Source organism: Larimichthys crocea, chromosome XVI (genome assembly GCF_000972845.2).
Source record: "Larimichthys crocea isolate SSNF chromosome XVI, L_crocea_2.0, whole genome shotgun sequence".
NCBI lineage: Eukaryota > Metazoa > Chordata > Actinopteri > Sciaenidae > Larimichthys > Larimichthys crocea.
In genome coordinates, this window is record NC_040026.1 from 21896957 (window position 1) to 21915492 (window position 18536).

Sequence of the window (18536 nt, forward strand, 5' to 3'; positions counted from 1 at the left end):
TGTGCTACCAAGAAAAGAAAGATTTTATAACAGAAATGTCATTTTCTTTTATGATAACCTAACCCTAACCTGTGCAGACCTACGGGACCCGTAGAACTGCATCATATGCTGGTTGAACACCCGGTGCTACGTGAGGCAGGTAGCACAGTGTGGGGCCCAGGTTGGTTATTTCAACGTTACTTTGATGTTTTTTTTGGAGTGGAGAAACCGAAGCACTCGGAGAAAACCACAGCAACACAGCGACCTTACAGTTACAAGAGCCAAGGTGTGGAACCGAAAAACTGGTGTTGGTGGGACCATTAATTTTACTTCCTCTTCGGGTTTTTTTTTCCAAGAATATGAACTTTGTTTTGAGGAAGACTTAAGTTCCTTTAAATCATTTAGTGGTTATATGCCAAGTTTTAGTTTCTCCTCAGGTCTCTCACATGACGGGAGATCAGGCAGCTGGTTTCAAGAAAACACACTTTCAGTGTCAAGTGGGCATGTATGCAGGTCCAACACAGCCTGCATACAAACATAAATACATTACTCAGCAGAGCGACAGACAGGATGAATCTGAATCTTTAGGGTTAATTGCGTGAGTTTCATGGTCATTTTGTATTTTGTGAGAGTTGGCAGCCCCTTAGCGAGTTTTAAGTGTGGCCCCCCGTCATAGAAAGTGTGAGCGGCTGCGGCTCAGGTGGCAGAGTGGGTCGTTTTCTAATCATCTTACCTTCACCATGGCACCTTAAGGCAGCCTCTGCCATCAGTATGAATGTGTGAATATGACAAGCGCTGTAAATCCAAAGGTTCAGTCTAGATCTACTTTTTTTTTGTTTGCTCCGTAATTCCCTGTGTGTTATTTAAGAGTTTTGTCTTCAGTGTTAATCTAATAAAGAAAACACATGGATTTAGTGAAAGTAAAAGAAGAAGTCAGTTCCAGTCAGATGTTGCCAAAATTAAAATTAGTTATCAGCAGAAGGTACTGTACGTTCATTTCACTTCCTCTTGCCATGTTATGCCAGGGTCTTGTGGCTCCACATTTGAGAACCATTTCCTTAAAGACTGTGAGAAACCTATCCTCTTCAACCACACTAACCCAGTGATGGGTCATTGAGTACAGACAAGCTTTGTTTAAACCGTGAGAACCTTTACATTCTAGCTGAGAGACCAACAACAGAGTGGAGGAAAGTAGACAAGGACAGTTGTAGCAACAGCTCATTTAATTAATTCATCAAATGAGCTTTTATGACACTTTAATAACCTGTAAATACACAGAAACAACTTACAAAACAGTCTCAATAAAACTGATCCCAGCTGACATTAGTCCAGAGGCGAGAAGATCCTGAACAAGGTGTTCGTTACAGGGCTGACACATCAGATTGGTTATCAGTTAACTTATCAACCTGTCTTTGGACAGTGTAGGACGACGGAGTCCCATTTATGAAAATATGTATCAAACATTTTTATCATCAGAACAATAATGTATTTACAGACACCAGTTATGATATTTAGGACAATATTAATATCGAGAACAAACCCCAGCAGAATGAATAAATGGTTGTCGTCATGTCTGGAGGACATGTCATGGGAGGAGTCAGCAGGAGACAGGACCTGATAGGATATAAGTAACCTCGCAGCATCAGTCAAGAAGTCAAGTCAAGAAGACCTGCACGCAACTCCGCTGATCTACACAACTTCACCAGGTGAGCACAAACTGGGCGGATAAGAACAGATTCTTACTTAGACATTTACTGAACTCCAGCCTGTGTAAAAATATCAGTGTCAGCAGTGAAAGACTGCAGTTCATAGCACAGTAAAAACTGTCAATCTTTCTTTGTCCTTTCTGTTTCTGTGAAGGAGGAGAGTTGACTCTCAACACTTAAAGAAGTTTCCAGGTTGGAGAAATGGCCTCAGAGATCATGAAGGTTGCTGCCCTGGGTCGACCTTTCACCCTGGGAATGCTGTACGATGCTCGGAAAGATGAACTGATCCCAGGTCAGTCTTGACTTTTAAAAAAATCATTAAAAAAACAAAGATATCATGATGAAATTTTCGTTGAAGATTTGTAGAGAAAGTGTTATTTTATAGATTAATATGCTCAAACACCTTCAATAAAGTGACTTTTATTATTAAAGAATATTTCTAAATATATCTGCCTGTCGCAGCTCTGCTTACAGGAGCTGCTGGTAGAACAGGAAGCTTGTGCGTTTTGTGACTTCATGTTAACAAAATGACTGATGTTTTCTAATTTCCAAAGGTTGGACACTGTGGGATGACAAAACTCTCCAAGAGAACACAAGTGAAAGCTCTCAGCACAGCAGTGCATTTCAAATTTCTGCATCTGACTCCATTGAATCCAAGTCTTTTCTGCTGGATGTGGAAACTTCTCTGAAGGCCAGCTTCCTGGGTGGACTGATTGAAGTTGGAGGATCTGCCAAGTATCTGAATGATACGAAGAAATTCAAGAATCAGAGCAGAGTGACATGTCAGTACAAAGCTACAACCAACTCTAAACAGCTGTCAATGGCTCACCTTCTACCCATTAACACACAACAGGCAGATCTTATTGAGAAAGGTTTTGCAACACATGTAGTCACATCCATCCTTTATGGGGCAGATGCTTTCTTTGTGTTTGACAGTGAGAAGTTAGAAGCCAGCAGCGTTCAGAACATCGAGGTCCACATGAAAGCTGTGGTAAACTTGATCCCCGATTTTAGTATTGACAGACAATTTGATACCAAGCTGACTGTGGAAGAAAAGGCCCTGATTAAGAAGTTCTCCTGTAAATTCTATGGAGACTTCATTCTTGAAAGCAACCCTGCAACATTTGTAGACGCAGTGAAGACCTATGTCGAACTTCCAAAGCTTCTGGGAGAAAATGGAGAGAACAGTGTTCCAGTGAGCGTCTGTCTGACGCCACTGAAGAGTTTAGATTCAGGAGCTGCTGAGCTGATGAGTGGGATCAGCGTTGGACTAGTGAGGAAGGCACAAGATGCTCTAGAAGATTTAAAGGAAATAGAAATGAGATGCAATGATTCTCTGGATGACGGAGTAGCAGAGCATTTTCCACAGATTAACAAAGATCTAAGCAGTTTCAAAAAATCCTGTCATTATTACACATCTCACCTCCAGCAGATCATGGGGGAGAAATTTCCCCTCATCCGTGAAGGTAAAGAAGATGAGAGCTCAATCAAACAAGTCTTTGAAGACAGACACGGGTCACCATTCAGTCATGACAAACTCAGCGAGTGGCTGGATCATAAAGAGAGAGAAATCAACGTCATCAGGTCCTGTGTAGGAATGATGGAGGGAGCAAAGATCGTCCAGAGTCAGTCAGAGTTGGACAGAGAGGTTCTTGCTGCAGGTGTAGAACATGCTGTGTGCTTCGTTTTCACCTCCCTGAAGAGTGCTGACCCCTGCCTTGATGCGATGAACAACTACTTGGATACTCTTGAGTTAAAAAGTACCACTGAAGTCCCATGGTACTACTCAGATGAAGTTTTAACCAAAATGAGAGAAAAAGCAGAAGAGGTCCACAATCTTGCCAAAGCACTGAAGAACAACCCCCAATTCTGTTTCCTCATAGCCTCGATTGCAAATGAGAAGTACACAGGAGCAACTATCTACAAATACAAGGACGGCATCCTGGTCACTGATGATTTCACAAAGCCTGAGATCCCTGATGTGGAGAAGATCACAGACAGGACAGATCTGATGTGGTGTAAGTCATTTTCCATGTTTCTTCAGTCAAAACCATGCTGTACTAATTACTGTTCTCCAGAAACCTGTTTGACCATCACAATGACTAATAACACATTTTGTTTTGGTCTCTCCATCAGATGCCTGTGACCTCACCCTGGACCCAGACACTGCAAACGGGTACCTCACTCTGTCTGAGGGAAACAAAAAGGCAACATGTGGATCATGGCAGAACTATACTGATTATACAGAGAGGTTTGATAAACAATATCAGGTGTTGTGCAGTGGGAGGTTAACTGGACGGCATTACTGGGAGGTAGACTGGAGTAATGGTTACAATGATGAGGTTGGTGTAGCTGTTACATACCAAAGAATTGCCAGAAAAGGGTCGGAGGCGGTGAGCAAGTTTGGAGAAAATGACGTATCCTGGTACTTTGGCAAGTATTATGATCTTTCTGCAAAGCATAACGGTGAACAGTGTTGCGACCCTATTCCCTATGCTGGCTGCAGCAGACTTGGGGTGTATCTGGACTGGCCTGCTGGCACGCTGTCCTTCTACAGAGTCTCTGCTAACACACTGAGTCACCTCTACACATTTCGCACCACATTCACTGAGCCTGTTTATCCAGGCTTCTGGATTGGAACATCATACAGTTACGTGTACCTGCATCTAGCTAAGTGAGCCCAATGACAAAGACTTCTTAGAGTATTTGTCTGTTGACCTTGAAAGTTTAAAGAGCAAAACCCCATTTTAGCTCAAACACAGAGGGACCAGGATCATTTGTTTAACTTGAAATGCTTTATTTTGAAAATTTAAGGGAAAAAAGGAAAGAAAAATACAATCAAGAAACTAGTGACTATACAGTATGTATTAGTTGATATTGTTTTTATGCAAAGCCTTCTTGTCAAACTATTTTGTGTTTCACAACTTCATAATCGTTTTAAACTTTAATTTTGTTAGATGAAATCTATCTTTTTAAATATCTGACGAGTGAAAATTAAAAATACAGATCTTATGCTGATGTACAATTGCTATTTCAACACGAGGTGGTTGAAACAAAACTCTGATTGTGTTTGTACATTCAGTATCTAATGCGGATGTTGTTTAAATGAGCGTTTGTTCCTTTTCTGCTTTGTGCAATATTTGAAAAAGAGGAATCTTTTTTCTTTCTGGGATCTTAAACATGACGTAGAGTTCATTTAATGAGTAAGTAAGTAATTCATTATTGGAGGAGGAGAGAATCACTGCTAAACTGCTGATAAAGCTGAATCAATGTCAGAAACACCTGCTGGACGTGTTTATGCTGAGCAAAATATTCAATAAAGTGCAGACCTGAGATTACCGTGTGTGTCTTTGTGGTTTCCTGTCCATTCAAAAGTTCACAGACCTGTGTTGTCATTTTGAGACTCGGTTTGTAAAGAAAATGTCTGACACAGAGAATCTCCTGTTGTCCTCTGGTCTGACTTTGTCTGGAGTATATCTGTGTAAACGGTGAGTTACTATGGTTACGGAGACGCCCTGAAACTTTAATTCTTAATAAAATCATGAATGTAGCCTGATTGTTCCTCAGGGTTGAAATCTTGTTTTAAAACATAATTGTACGTGACAAATCTGAAGCCAAATTAAAAGGTGAAGCCCCAAAGCATCTCCCTCATGAAAACATTGACTTATGTATGTTAAATCATCCTGTGTGCAAATCATCATCATAGTTTTTCTCACTCTCATTTCTCAGTCAAAGAACAGCCGTGACATCTGCAAACTTCACATTGCTTCTCATCGCTCGGGCACCTTGCAGAACAATCATATGTGAGGAGCGGGTACAGCAGGGGGCTCAGGAGACATCCCTGTGGGGAGCCGGGATTTAATGAGACGGCATGAATCTTAACAAATTGTGGCCAGTCCATCTCTCACTCCATTTCCCATCTATGAGGAAAATACTTTTTGTGATCGACATTATTTTATATAATTCACCATAAATCTATAAACTGGTATTACCCTTGCTATAATTTATCAACAACATTTCTTCAAACTGCTTTTTTTTGTAACACTGATGAAGAAAATTGGGTCCACTTCTTTACATGTGCTGGTACTGCCCCCTTCTGGAGAGAGAGAGCTCTCCACTTATCTTCACTGGCGTCTCTAAAGTGATATAACTGAAGAGGTCAGTGCTTCTGTTTGGTTGGATTTTAATAACAGAGACTCTTTGGATTTCATGAAACACTTCCACATCCATCAATCAATAATAATCCACTCAAAGCCAAAGGAGATATATAAAAGAGGTGCTGGCTTATAATCCCCAAACTTTGAGACCTCTGTTAAAATGAAGGATTATCTGGCTGTACACCGGTGAGAACAATGAATATGATGACGACCACTCTCTGTTCTTCTGAATTGTTTATTTAAGAAATGGAACAGCAGCTTTATATATGTGTGTGTGTGTGTGTGTGTGTGTGTGTGTGTGTGTGTGTGTGGTAACTGCAAAAACAATAAGAAAAGTATATGAACAAATATGAACTTTTAAACATCTGAAATAGTAATGAATAAAACAGTATGATATGAATAAACAGTGTGGATAATGACGTATATGATGATGAAGTGAGACAGGTGGTAAAACACACAGAAACACCACACGTGATGAATTGAAGAAACAAAATACAGTGCTCACTTCTTATGGACGCACACAGAATATGAAAAGAAAAAAAAACACCATCAAAAATCTGAAAATGATAAATCCTGAACTCCAGGCGGTCATGGGCAGCGCATGTGCACTGAATGGTACATGATCTACGTAAGTTGGTGACCTTCTGAACAAGATAGCTCCTTAAAGAAGATGTATCCTGCTCAAAATCATTCAAAACATTTTCATTCTGGATCAAATGAAAAGATAGATCTTTGAAATGATATCTCGTTTTGTTTAATATTATGTTTCCTTGTTTGTGATTTCAAAACTCAGTAAATTATTATTGATTCATATTCATTATTTTCATAATTTCAGCAATTCCTTAGAAATAGGTCTAACCAAGAACTTTTAAAGAGGCTTTTAAAGATTAAACATAAAGTAAAGTGATTAATCAACAGTGAAAATAAAGTTTTGTTTGCAAAATGAAATTTCAAAAACTAAACAGTGAACTCTTCAGTTATCACTGAAATATGTTTGATCCTTAAAATCAATATGGACAGCATGAAATGACAGCATAATAAATAACTGGGTTGTTCAATCCACTGCAAGACACAGAAAACACTGCTGTGACTTTATATCTTCATAAAAGTGCCAATAAAGGAAGGTATTGATATTTTATTTTCAGAACAAATGATTTGAAAGGAGACAATCAATAATGGTACACAGTGAAAGAATGTAGGCTAAAGTCTAATATGCAGTCGTACATACTCCTCCTGCCTGGTCTTTGTGATTTGATTTGGGTGAGTTAATATAAAATTGAAATAAGTTAAATACAGACAAACAACAAGGTACACTGAAGACTCACTGAAGAGTCTTTTGGGGTTCACAGATATATGAGAATGAACTTCAGACATTTTATAAATATCACTCATCATACTTTGTATTTTACTGGTGAGTAGCACAGAGTGTTCAACCTGGATCTTCTGGTCCTATAGGTCCACACAGGTCGCAGCTATAAGGTCAGGGTTCAGTTCCAGGTCTTGACCCAGTTGCTGTGAGGACTACACATGTGCTCACTGTGTTGGCCTGGGTTTACTCAGAGTGTGTTGGTTTTGTGAAATGAATTGATTTAGTCTGTTCTCAATAATAACACGCCAAAATACAACCAGCCGGTGTCGCACTGTGTCAGCCTCCTCATCAGCAGGATTGTACACACTGTCTCAAAAAAGAAATAGAAATGTATTTATATGTTGGCAGCTAGACAAAAACAAACAGCACCTGCTCTCTCGCTCTGTGTTTGGGAGCTGTTTTCACTTTTCTGTCTCCTCCACAGACTCACAGTAACTCTCCTGATCCTCACCGGCTGCTCCACTTCCACACTCCACCTGCAATTCATAGTATAGTATAAATGTGCAGCTGTAGCATCAGAGACATTACAAACTCCTTCACGTTTGTCCAGCAGATGGCCCTGTGTGTTCGTTATTTATACTTTTCAACCACACAATAACAGATTTTTGAACATTTGGACGGTGCAATCAGCTTGTCTCTGTCATTCATACGTCTGTTCTCACACTATGTAACTCTGCAAATAGATAATACATGTAACGCTTTAATCCTGAAATGGGACATCATGCACAATGAGTACTTTTATTATATTTTAATGGGTTTTAATTGACTAGTAACAGAGTATTTTTACACTGTAGTATTGCTACTTTTACTTCAGAAACACCTCTGTTGGCATGTATGACACTAGGTCGCCGTCTTAAATCTGTATTTTTACAGTTAAATATCAGGCAACCTGCCTTCAGGACGATATGTCTTATCATCATATCAAGTGTAGATTCACAAACCAGTTGCAACACAATGAACTTGGGCCTTGACTGGTTCCCTTTGCCCATGCTGGTAATCCAGCCTTGACTGTGTCCAGTGCCGCTCTGTCACTACACGTGTGCAGCTGTGCAATCAGGAGTGTTATGTAAGTGCACACCTCACAGTTTCAGACGTTTTGTAAGGGGCTTGCTCCCCTTTGGCCCAGATGTTAAGAGAGCAAATTCAGTCTCAGCAATTACAGATAGCACGACACATGCACACACAGTCGGTCAGGAAAGAGAAGGAAGCTTTGAATTAACAGGTGACTAATTCAGGATTGTTCATTCTGAGGGGAGACACTACAGGTGAACAGGGCAGAGTTTTGATATCACCACTTCATTTATGCCAAGAATAATGACACAACTCTCAGTCTGGTTGCACAAGGATAACACCTCAGGACTGACTCTGCTTTTTGTAGATGATGTGGTTCTGTTGGCTCCATCAGACCTTAACCTTCAGACAATAAACCCCCCCTGAATCTTACAGACCGGCCCTTTAATTCAAGTTCAAGTCAACTTTATTATCAATGCTGCTATATGTACAGGACATACAGAGAATTTAAAATTGCGTTTCCCTCTATCCCGGTGCAAACAGCACTAAACATGAAGTATCAAATACAAAATATAATTGAAGATGTAAAAAATATAAAATAAAAATATAGATATAAAAATATAACAAGCTAAAAGACATCTGAGAATAGAAAAGACAGAGATATAAATAGTATAAATATGGCAATATTGGAATTGGAATGAACAGTATAAACAGAATTTCAATAAACATAAATTGGCAGTATGGACAGAAAAAAATTACAGTATAAACAGGTCTATAAAAAATGAAACATGTAAACAGCTGTACACAGTGCAAATATTTTAGTATTTATTAATTATTATAGCAGATGAAGAACTGCAGCCGTTTTCACATTTGGAACCAGAACAAAATATAATTCAGTGAATTCCTTCATTAAAAATGATGAAAATATTTCTCTGTTCATTTCCTGTGACTGACTGAATAACAGAATGCAAATAGTCATGCATTCAAAACCTGATTATGCGAGTCACACATATTATTTAAATGTTTAAAATCACTGATGCATTTAAGTGTTCACTCGTTTAATGTTGGTGAAGTTGGAGATAATTGAATTACTCAATACTGCAAGTGTTCACGCGCCACCCACCCGATGGTTGACGTCACAGCCGAGCCCTCACTGCGTCAAAGCGCCCGGTGACAGCGCGAGGATCCGGAAACGAGTGTCTTGACCTTCATATAAAAGTCAGCACTGCAAGTAATGATCATTTTATGTCTGGTTTTTTCTTGACTAGTTGTCACCGATTTAATCTATGAATGACTTGTAGAGCCACTGAGTGTCACTGCACATCGTATACTATTATTATAATATGAATCTTATTGTGCTGTAATATACTATATATTAGTTATACTACATTAAGTAGATTTTACATTATAATACATACATACACACACACACACACACACACCACACACACATATAGTATATATATATACCATATATATACATACTATATAGCAGGTATTTTAATATGTTATTTATTATTATTATTCTATCAAATTACATGTTAAATTAGTACTGGTACTGTGAGTACAACATTAGTCAATGCTTACCGTATCATTTTAAGTTTAGTTCCTTTTATTGATTTTAATCATTTTCATTGTATACACGTGTAATCTTCGTTTGTGCAGATATCATATATCACATTTCATTCATTATTATTGATATCCACATAATGAGTAAACTAATGAAATAAACTCGTTATCAGGAGAAAACGGAGGGAATTAAATGTATGAACGCATGGCCTCTTAGGGCTTCCGTACAAAAACAACGGAGCACTGATTTATTACGCAATAGCTCCGACCAGTTTTATTTTGAAAGGCCACACCGGAACACGTTGCAGCCAGCTGACAGACCGTGAGTTGCATCTGGTGGCACCGCCGCATCCTCCCGTCCCGGACTGGACCCGGTCATAATCCAACTGTTATCATCCGGACAAACCGAGCCAGACAGGCAGACCTCAGCACGGCCAGCAGGCCCGGTCTCATCCCTCCAGAACCCTCCAGAACCTCCAGAACCCTGCAGAACCCTCCAGGACGAGCCGGTGATAAAAAATGAACGAGAGCGAGCTCAGTTACCTGCTGGCGGAGTACGACTTCGAGCGGCGCTTCGACGAAACCGGAGCCCTGCGCTGGATGCAGCAACACTGGTACGTGCATGCTCCTTTCTGCACCCGGACAGCCCGGGTGGGCGGTGGGCTTGGGGGGTCAGCTTTACCCGCTTTAATTCAAACGTCCTTGAGGATGCACGCTGTGCCTGCAGCGGTGCTCCCATAGGGCCAGACTGGGTCTGAGCGGAAACTTTATTAAAAACACATAACATACAGTCTGCATGCATGAATACATAAATCTGTAACTGTGTGCATGAATACATAAATCTGTAACTGTGTGCATGAATACATACATCTGTAACTGTGTGCATGAATACATAAATCTGTAACTGCGTGCATGAACATTAAAGAGGGAGGGACTCCTTAAGGAAACCAGGACTGAAGCTGGATCCAGCTCCCACAGGAGCCTCTGCCGAAAAACTTTCATTCAGCTCGGCATGGAAGATGCACATGTTAAAGGGTATATAGATAATATATAATAATAATAATAATAATAATAATAATATAATAAAGATGCACATGTTAAAGGGTGAAGAAACCAACCACACCCACCTGTCAATCAAAGCGTCCACGCTCTTAATCCTGCATAACTTTAAGTCTTAATATAATGTGAACAGGTGAGTTGTATATAAATTCACCCTCAGTACAGTTGTCATGAACGGGGAAATTAGCTACAGAGACCAAAACTGTTTTTTGTACCAGGCTGTAAACATGTTTATTTCTGCTGTGAAGTTGGACATTTGGACATGGGGACTTATGGAGACTGACTCACTTCTGGAGCCAGCCTCAAGTGGACGTTAGAGGAACTGCAGTTTGTGGCCCTTCAGCATTGATTTCAGTTGGATACCGAGCGCTATCATGTCTCTTCTTCAGCCTTCTAACCCAGACAGGGAGGTGTTCTCTGTCTGACAGCTCCTGTTCTCAGGCAGTATTAATGAGCCGCTCATGCAAACACACACAGATGTCTCTACTCGATCTTCAGTGTATCAGGAGCCTTAAATGTGTCGACCCCCGCAGAAAACACTGGCATAGGTAACAATAAATGTTGCTCTCTGCTTTTGAACACCAGGGAAATGATTCATTGGTTAACAGACAATTAATTAACAATATGTTTTGTCATTTATGTAATTTAGCCACTTCTCTGTGACGAGTTTCTGCTTTTCAAAGTTGAAACATCTTCCAGCTCACAAATACAAAGACATTGCATTTCCTGTGACTGCTACTTCATAATAAAAGTCAACTCCTGTAATGCCAGTTTAAAAAATGCTTTTAATGTGAAGCTGCAGCAGTAGGAAACTGTTTGCATTAGCTCTGAATAATGCAGCTCAGATACTCAGTTTGTAATGCTGTAGATGAGTTGTAGCATTAACTGGGTCATGCCAGTCTGGATTAGTCATCTGGTTTTATTCTCAAACACACAGACACACACACACAGCCTCACATGTCTTTGTGCCAAGCTACAGCTACAACATGTGTTTACCTGAGACGTGGCCCCGTTAAGATCACGTCATGTTTGCTGGTTCGTTCACCCTCGTTGTGTAACGTCCTTGTGTAACAACACGAGGTGACTCAGGGTTCAGCAGCACTGTCAGGGAATTGTCTTCTTCCTTTTTTTTTTTTCGTGGACGTCATTCTAGATAAACTAATGCAAATAAATCAGTCCTGGTGTTTTCTATCATCCTCTCCATGCATCTGATATAAAGTCCCGGTTTGCTTTGTCCCCCCTGCAGGAACAAGTCGTTCATGTTCTGTGGCCTGTATGCCGCGCTCGTGTTCGGCGGTCAGCACTTCATGAGACAAAGGCCGAAGCTGAACCTGCGACGCCCTTTAGTGCTGTGGTCTCTAAGCCTGGCCATCTTCAGGTGAGTCAGATGATCAGTAAGGACGATAGATGGTTACAGCCGGGCTGTGTGTTAGAGGTCTTGTGATGGACCGGCGGGTTGGTGCAGCATCTTGTACCGGACCGTTGTGGGTGAGAGGGAACATAGTTCCAGTCCAACTATGTTTCAACCCTCACCTCTGGTCCTGAGCTTTGGGTAGTGACCAAAAGAATGAGATCACGGATACAAGCAGCATCTGCTGGGTCTCTGGGCTCGGCCTCAGAGATAAGGTGAGGAGCTCGGACATCCGGAGGGAGCGTGACGTAGTGCTGCTGCTCCTTCATGTCAGGAGTAAGACGTAGCCTCCATCGTTTAGTAGAAACTGGTTCACTCATAGCTTATTATCAAAATTCAACACAGAGGTGTTTGACCATGAATATACTAAAGAACAGAATTTAAATGTGATCAGAACACAACCAAACCAAGCAAACAAAAGTATGCACGGCCATCCCAGAGGGAGAAGAGGCCACAGGTGAGCTGGATCTCCACGACGAGGTAGGAGGGGAACAGGACTCAGGAGGAGAGAAAGGTGATTAGTAGATGAAACATTATCCTGCTGCACTCCTTACAAAGCAATGCTCACAAACAAATAACAGCCTGGGGAAATCCCTTCACAGCTTCTACGACTAAGTCGACTGAATTCGAATGCTGGAGGATTAGATAACCATCACCTGTGTTACCTGCAGCGTGGAGCAGGAATGTGCTTCCATCTGAACATAGTGAAACCAGTTAGGTGACACAACTGTCGCCTGCACATTCCTCTCTGAGTTCAAAGGTGAGAGGAAACGAAAAGGCCAAACCTTCGACAGATGGAGCACGATATAAAGTTTGGCAGGAGATGGTGTAGAGATCGGGACCCTGCTCATAATAACCTGCCCTCTCCACCCCTCAGCTCTCTGCATTAGTGGCAACCTCCGACCTCAAACATCCTCTTGAGGCTCCAGAACATTTCAGCTCATCTGAGGTGTGTTAGTGTCACTGGGCAGAAGAACTCCCTCCTGCTCTGGATCGATGTTCGATTGCACCTCGCTGAGATTCTCTCAGAGCTGGAACATTGGTTCAGTGATGTCTTTACTTTTTAATACTCAGCACTGACTGAGTGATTACACTTTGACACATCCGGGCCCCAGACTGGGACCATCCCATTTTCAAAGGGCGATAAAGTCAGTGTTGACTCAGCCTGTGTTATCTGTAAAATATACAACCTCACAGATAAAAACAATAAAAAAGATCAGACTGTTATATATTGTTTTAATATTTTCATCCTTTATATTTCTCTCACAGTGTTCGCATTAATTCAGTCTGTGACAAATCAACCTTTGATATATGTAAAGCTTGTTCCACTGTCATCATCTCTGTTTGCATGCTGTGTGTTCACTCTGCAGCATCATAGGAGCCCTGAGGACCGGACAGTACATGCTGCACGTCCTCACAACCAGCGGCTTCAGAGAGTCCGTGTGCGACAACAGTTTCTACAGCGCCCCCGTCACCAAATTCTGGGCCTACGCCTTCGTTTTGAGCAAGGCCCCCGAGCTGGGTAACACCTCCTCCTCCTTCCTCATACAGTCTTAGATGTGTTTAAATTATGCACAGATGCTATTGAAGTCTTCCTGATTAAGAATTAAGAGCATGTACGCCTCGATCTTGTTTTAGCTCCCAGACATAATTTGGCCCCCCTCAGGTTTGCAGATGATCCACGATCATCGATTTTTAGATTAGCTGGGATGCAGAAGAGACGGGACTACCATGATGGTGGCAGCTGCATTCTCCACTCCTCAGAGCACTTACAATAAATGTATCTGCAGACAGTTGCACTCAGAGCTTCCTCTGTGGCTGCTCAGAAATGGAGACAGATGCTGAGATGGCTGGAAAATTCCATTAGTGTATGATAGATACAGACCGTCCTGTTGGTCAGGCCGTCAGTTAATATATAAAATACGATAGGATAGGCCTTTGTTGCAGCACAGATAATCCATGCATCCATTATCTGTAAAGGCTTCTCCTCATCAGGGTCACGATGGGCTGATCTCAGCTGACTTTGGGAGAGAGGCAGGGTACGCCCTGGTCTGTGGTCCTTGTGAATAACTTCCTCTCCTCGTCTCCTCCAGGTGACACCGCGTTCATCATCCTCCGGAAGCAGCGCCTCATCTTCCTGCACTGGTACCACCACATCACCGTGCTGCTCTACTCCTGGTACTCCTACAAGGATCAGGTGGCGGGTGGCGGCTGGTTCATGACCATGAACTACGTGGTTCATTCACTCATGTACACGTACTACGCCGCCCGGGCGGCCGGCCTGCGGGTGCCCCGTCCCTGCGCCATGATCATCACGGCCTCCCAGATCCTGCAGATGGTGATGGGCCTGGCTGTCGTGGGCTTGGTGTACCACTGGATGCATGAGGTGCGCTGTCCATCCAACGTGCACAACATCTCGTGGGGGTCTCTCATGTACCTCAGCTACTTGGTCCTTTTTGCCTCGTTCTTCTACAACACCTACCTCAAAGGCTCCTCCGGGGACAAAGGATCCAAGGCAGAGTAGCATGTTTGCACTGGTGCTCTGCGGTCTATTGACGCGTGCCATAAGTAGAACAACAGTGAAGGGGCCATGAAGGCCTGAGTCACAACTAGTTCACCGGTACAGTCCTCCTCTTTTTATGACATTTCCACTTTTTATAGCCATCTGTAGCTCCTGTATCGCCTCGGTGAAAGCAGCGTTATGAGGGCCAGAGCAAATATTTGTGAAGTGAGCTCTTGATGCATACGATAAAGCTCTGAACTAGAAAAGAAATATTTCTCTCTGAGAGCGAGATGAGACGATAAAAAAAAGATAGATAGAAAGATGTGCTGCATCTACTTCTCGACAAACGGTTTATTCATCCGTCCAGTGAGTCTGTCTGTGGTAAAGAATCCAGCGGGCAAACCGGTTTTTGTTGTCTGTGCTACCAAACATGGAAACCTTACTTTGCATATAACTCCCTGTAAAAACCACTGATCACATGTTATAAGATGTTCATTTGGAGCTTTAAACATGCTGCTAAGTGTGTTTGTTTTTGGCACTGGTATCAATCTTCTCGTCTCACTCTCAGGAACAAAGCTCATGAAGTACATTCCCCAAAATGTTGAACTGTCCTCTTTAAAGTGTCGTCTCTTTTAGCCCGAGCCTCAACTGTGACCTGCGTAATATTCAGTTTAAAAAAGGGAAAGACAATGCACTGAGTGAAGGAAGGCTGTCTTCTCATGTTTAGTTTAGTTTAGTCATTACACAGACTGCATGTGAAATATGTCGCTCTTCAACAGGCGACACGACACAGAGCATCTTACGATGAAGCTGCGAGTGGCCACGGTAATCTGAGATGTGATTATGTGATGTTAACACACCTTTAAGTTCAGGTCTGTGTTAGATAAGATCTGAGTGATGAACACATTCTTCAGATTCTTGTCTAACAGGTAAAGTCCACGTGTCCCCGTCCTGTCTGTCCAGAACACGTTTACACACTGTGCACACTTTGCCTTCCTCATCTCACTTGACAAGTTACACTGGACGAGGCCCGGCCCGCTCCTCCCTTTAGGACTTCGTATCAGTATCCAGATGTTTGAACCTGTGTGTGTTTTATGAATCTCAACCTTTGACCTCCACTCCCACAGTCAGCCATAAAGATGAAGAGACACACCTCTGACCGCCTGCTTGCCTTTAGACCTTAGAGCCACTCACCGCTCTCAGTAACTACACCACGAGATGCCACCAAACTTCAGTCTGATTGTAAAGAGAGAGGAGAAATATGTCACTTTCCAAATGTTTCACAGCGGGAACATTCAGCTTAATAAACTTCCCGTTAGAGCCCAGTAGAAGAAACAGATTCGTAACAGCGATGTGGTAGTAGGTCACGTTTTTGGCAACTTTTGAGCTTTAGCGAGTCGCTGTGATCCGGCTGGTCTTTAGACCGAGACTACTGTGACCCGCACTGAGAGCTGGGTCAGGTCGGGTTAAATCTTTAACTTTAGCCCCACTGATCCACTTTGTTTGCTTTCATGCCTGTAGTTTTTCATATCTGGGCTCACATGGGATGTTTCCTTAATCTCTGATGACACAGCATATTCATTTTATCTTTTAATACAGTAAATATCCGACATTGTTCCTTTAAATTAAATGCAGAATCACTTAATTACACTATTAATTTAATCGATTCTGCAGACTCGTCCCTTTAATCTTCTTGGAAACACTCATAGTTCTTCAAATATGGAAAATGTTCTCTCTCTTAGACAACATGTGGTTCGTGAAAACAAAGTGCTGCTTCTGCATCGACATGTTCTGAGGTGCTGATTCTGACACGATGAAGTGAAACAGAAGAACTGCTGCTGATGTGTCCACTGTAAATAAGAAGAACCTCTGTATGTTCTTCATCTGTCACCCTGCTGGATGTTCGTTAGCATTCAGTTCCTCTTTCCATCCGAACGTCGTGTTTATAAATGCTTCTTCACATCGACCGTGACACTGTTTCTGCCTCTTCAAAGTTCAGACATGGAGGATAAATGTAGATATTGATACACTAATGTTAGAGGTTTGGGATAATATCTGTCGTAGCACACTGAGGCTTGAACACGTAGAGTAGCTTTCCATGTTTTTGTCTTTTTGTTGATGTTCTTAGACACTAACATTGAAGGTGTGGTCAGCGATTCTAATTCATGAAACATTTTCTTTGTGGATTGTGTGCAAAGGTTTTGCAGAGTGCTGTTATCCACCAACACGCTGCCAGCCTGAAGTTCACTCGTGTTTCTCATGAAGTACTAAACTGAAGTTTCACTGTGAGAACAGCTGAAGAAATGATTTCTGAGCTGAATCGCTGCAACACCTTTTTTAAAACTTGAAATCACTGCGAGTCCTTCTGCGTGCCCGGCGTGGCTTCTGTTCTGTTTGTCTTCTCATGTTGAACATCAGGAAACAAAAGGGAACAACTGTTAAAGGGCTTTTGATGTTGACACGTTCTAATAAATCATTCTGGTTTTAAACGTCTCACTTCATTATTTCAGCGCTCGGTGCAAACTACTTCACCTGTTCTCTAAAGAACTATTTAATATTGGGATCTCTTCTTCTTCTTCTTCTTCATCTCTGTGATAACTCACAGTTAAAGCCCTGAGTGCTGTGAACGTTCCCTGCACAGTTAAAAAGACTCCTGTGGTCTTAAAACAAGCAGCTCTTCAGTCTGTCCTGTAAACGTCCGGGCTGAGGTTTGAAGCAGTGGGAGGTCGCTGTGGGTTCACAGAGGACAAAGCTGTGCCTGCTCAGCACATTCGTCTTACAGCTGTGGGTGGGTGACACCAGAGGACATGGAGGACCGACACACTGTGAGGAGCTGAGAGGAGGCTTTGAACCAACTGATACAATAAAGGATTAAGGTCAAAACTGCAGGGCGTCTTCTTACAAAACCAGCACATGATACGCAGCTCAGTGTTTTAGAGACTGGACAAGTGTCACTGCAACAAATGCGTTTAAAAGGTTTAAAAGTAAAGTGAGTAAACTGAAGAACGTTGTGTTGTGTAATATGCAGAGTGAGACTGGCAGCTGTAATACAGGAGAACTTTTTCTAATATTTCAGTAAAGGCATGTTTGTGTTCTCACCTCATAAACACACACATACAGCTTTCACCATCAGAAGAAACAGAATATAATAATCTAAAAATATAAACATGGAAATACCATTTGAATTGTGTATAAAATAAAGGCCATGACAGTGTTTTACTGTGAAATGAACAGCCTGTCATATTAAATTCTACTTCATGAAATAAAGCTGTGATGATGGTTTCAGTATATAGAATCAGGATAATTGTTTATAAACAATATACAGTGTGTATGAGTTGATAAGGTGTGTATACTTCCTCATACTCATATAAATATAAATGTTTATTTTATAGAAAATAAGATGTTGGTGTATTTCTCGTGGCATGTTTTCATCACCTCATGGATCTCAGGTGATCTCAGGTGTGTGCACGAGGAGCAGGTGAGCTCATCGTGACCCTGCAGCGCCCTCGTGTGGCAGCAGTCAGTCAGTGTTGCCTCCAGGTGCTGTCTGGAAAAAAGACTTCTCTGAACATCTGTCGACTGATGAGCAACAACAGCTGCAGTAATGAGATTTTCTCTTGTTAACGTGATTCATGTTACAGACACATTTTCTGTTTCTGTTGAAATAAAACGTTCAAACTTTGGTGTTAATATTTTTGAAATGTGTCACATACACAGCTATAACTTGTTACTTTATTATACTAATTGTATAACTCAACTTTATTTATAAAGC

General features: G+C 41.7%; 2 protein-coding genes across 2 annotated transcripts; both read left to right on the forward strand.

Annotated features, from left to right (window-relative positions):
* The first annotated feature begins 1528 nt into the window (after nt 1-1528).
* LOC104937341 (stonustoxin subunit beta) lies at nt 1529-5024 on the forward strand. Its single transcript, XM_019277717.2, has 4 exons — nt 1529-1685; nt 1840-1977; nt 2240-3703; nt 3822-5024. The coding sequence occupies exons 2-4, from the start codon at nt 1887-1889 to the stop codon at nt 4361-4363; spliced, it is 2097 nt and encodes a 698-aa protein (XP_019133262.2). The 5' UTR covers nt 1529-1685; nt 1840-1886; the 3' UTR covers nt 4364-5024.
* Nucleotides 5025-10089: 5065 nt separating this feature from the next.
* On the forward strand, nt 10090-17230 carry LOC104937337 (elongation of very long chain fatty acids protein 6). The gene is made up of 4 exons (XM_019277721.2): nt 10090-10405; nt 12097-12228; nt 13632-13783; nt 14355-17230. Exons 1-4 carry the CDS (start codon nt 10311-10313, stop codon nt 14783-14785), a joined length of 810 nt encoding a protein of 269 aa, XP_019133266.1. The 5' UTR covers nt 10090-10310; the 3' UTR covers nt 14786-17230.
* The last annotated feature ends 1306 nt before the right edge of the window (nt 17231-18536 follow it).

What these genes read in the sequence shown, in the direction of transcription:
- LOC104937341 (XM_019277717.2), top strand. Translation starts at nt 1,887, where the DNA reads ATGGCCTCAGAGATCATGAAGGTTGCTGCCCTGGGTCGACCTTTCACC. An exon ending in GAAAGATGAACTGATCCCAG is followed by an intron (nt 1,978 to 2,239) that starts GTCAGTCTTGAC and finishes TAATTTCCAAAG; the next exon opens with GTTGGACACTGTGGGATGAC. An exon ending in CAGGACAGATCTGATGTGGT is followed by an intron (nt 3,704 to 3,821) that starts GTAAGTCATTTT and finishes TCTCTCCATCAG; the next exon opens with ATGCCTGTGACCTCACCCTG.
- LOC104937337 (XM_019277721.2), top strand. Translation starts at nt 10,311, where the DNA reads ATGAACGAGAGCGAGCTCAGTTACCTGCTGGCGGAGTACGACTTCGAG. An exon ending in CGCTGGATGCAGCAACACTG is followed by an intron (nt 10,406 to 12,096) that starts GTACGTGCATGC and finishes TCCCCCCTGCAG; the next exon opens with GAACAAGTCGTTCATGTTCT. An exon ending in CTAAGCCTGGCCATCTTCAG is followed by an intron (nt 12,229 to 13,631) that starts GTGAGTCAGATG and finishes TTCACTCTGCAG; the next exon opens with CATCATAGGAGCCCTGAGGA.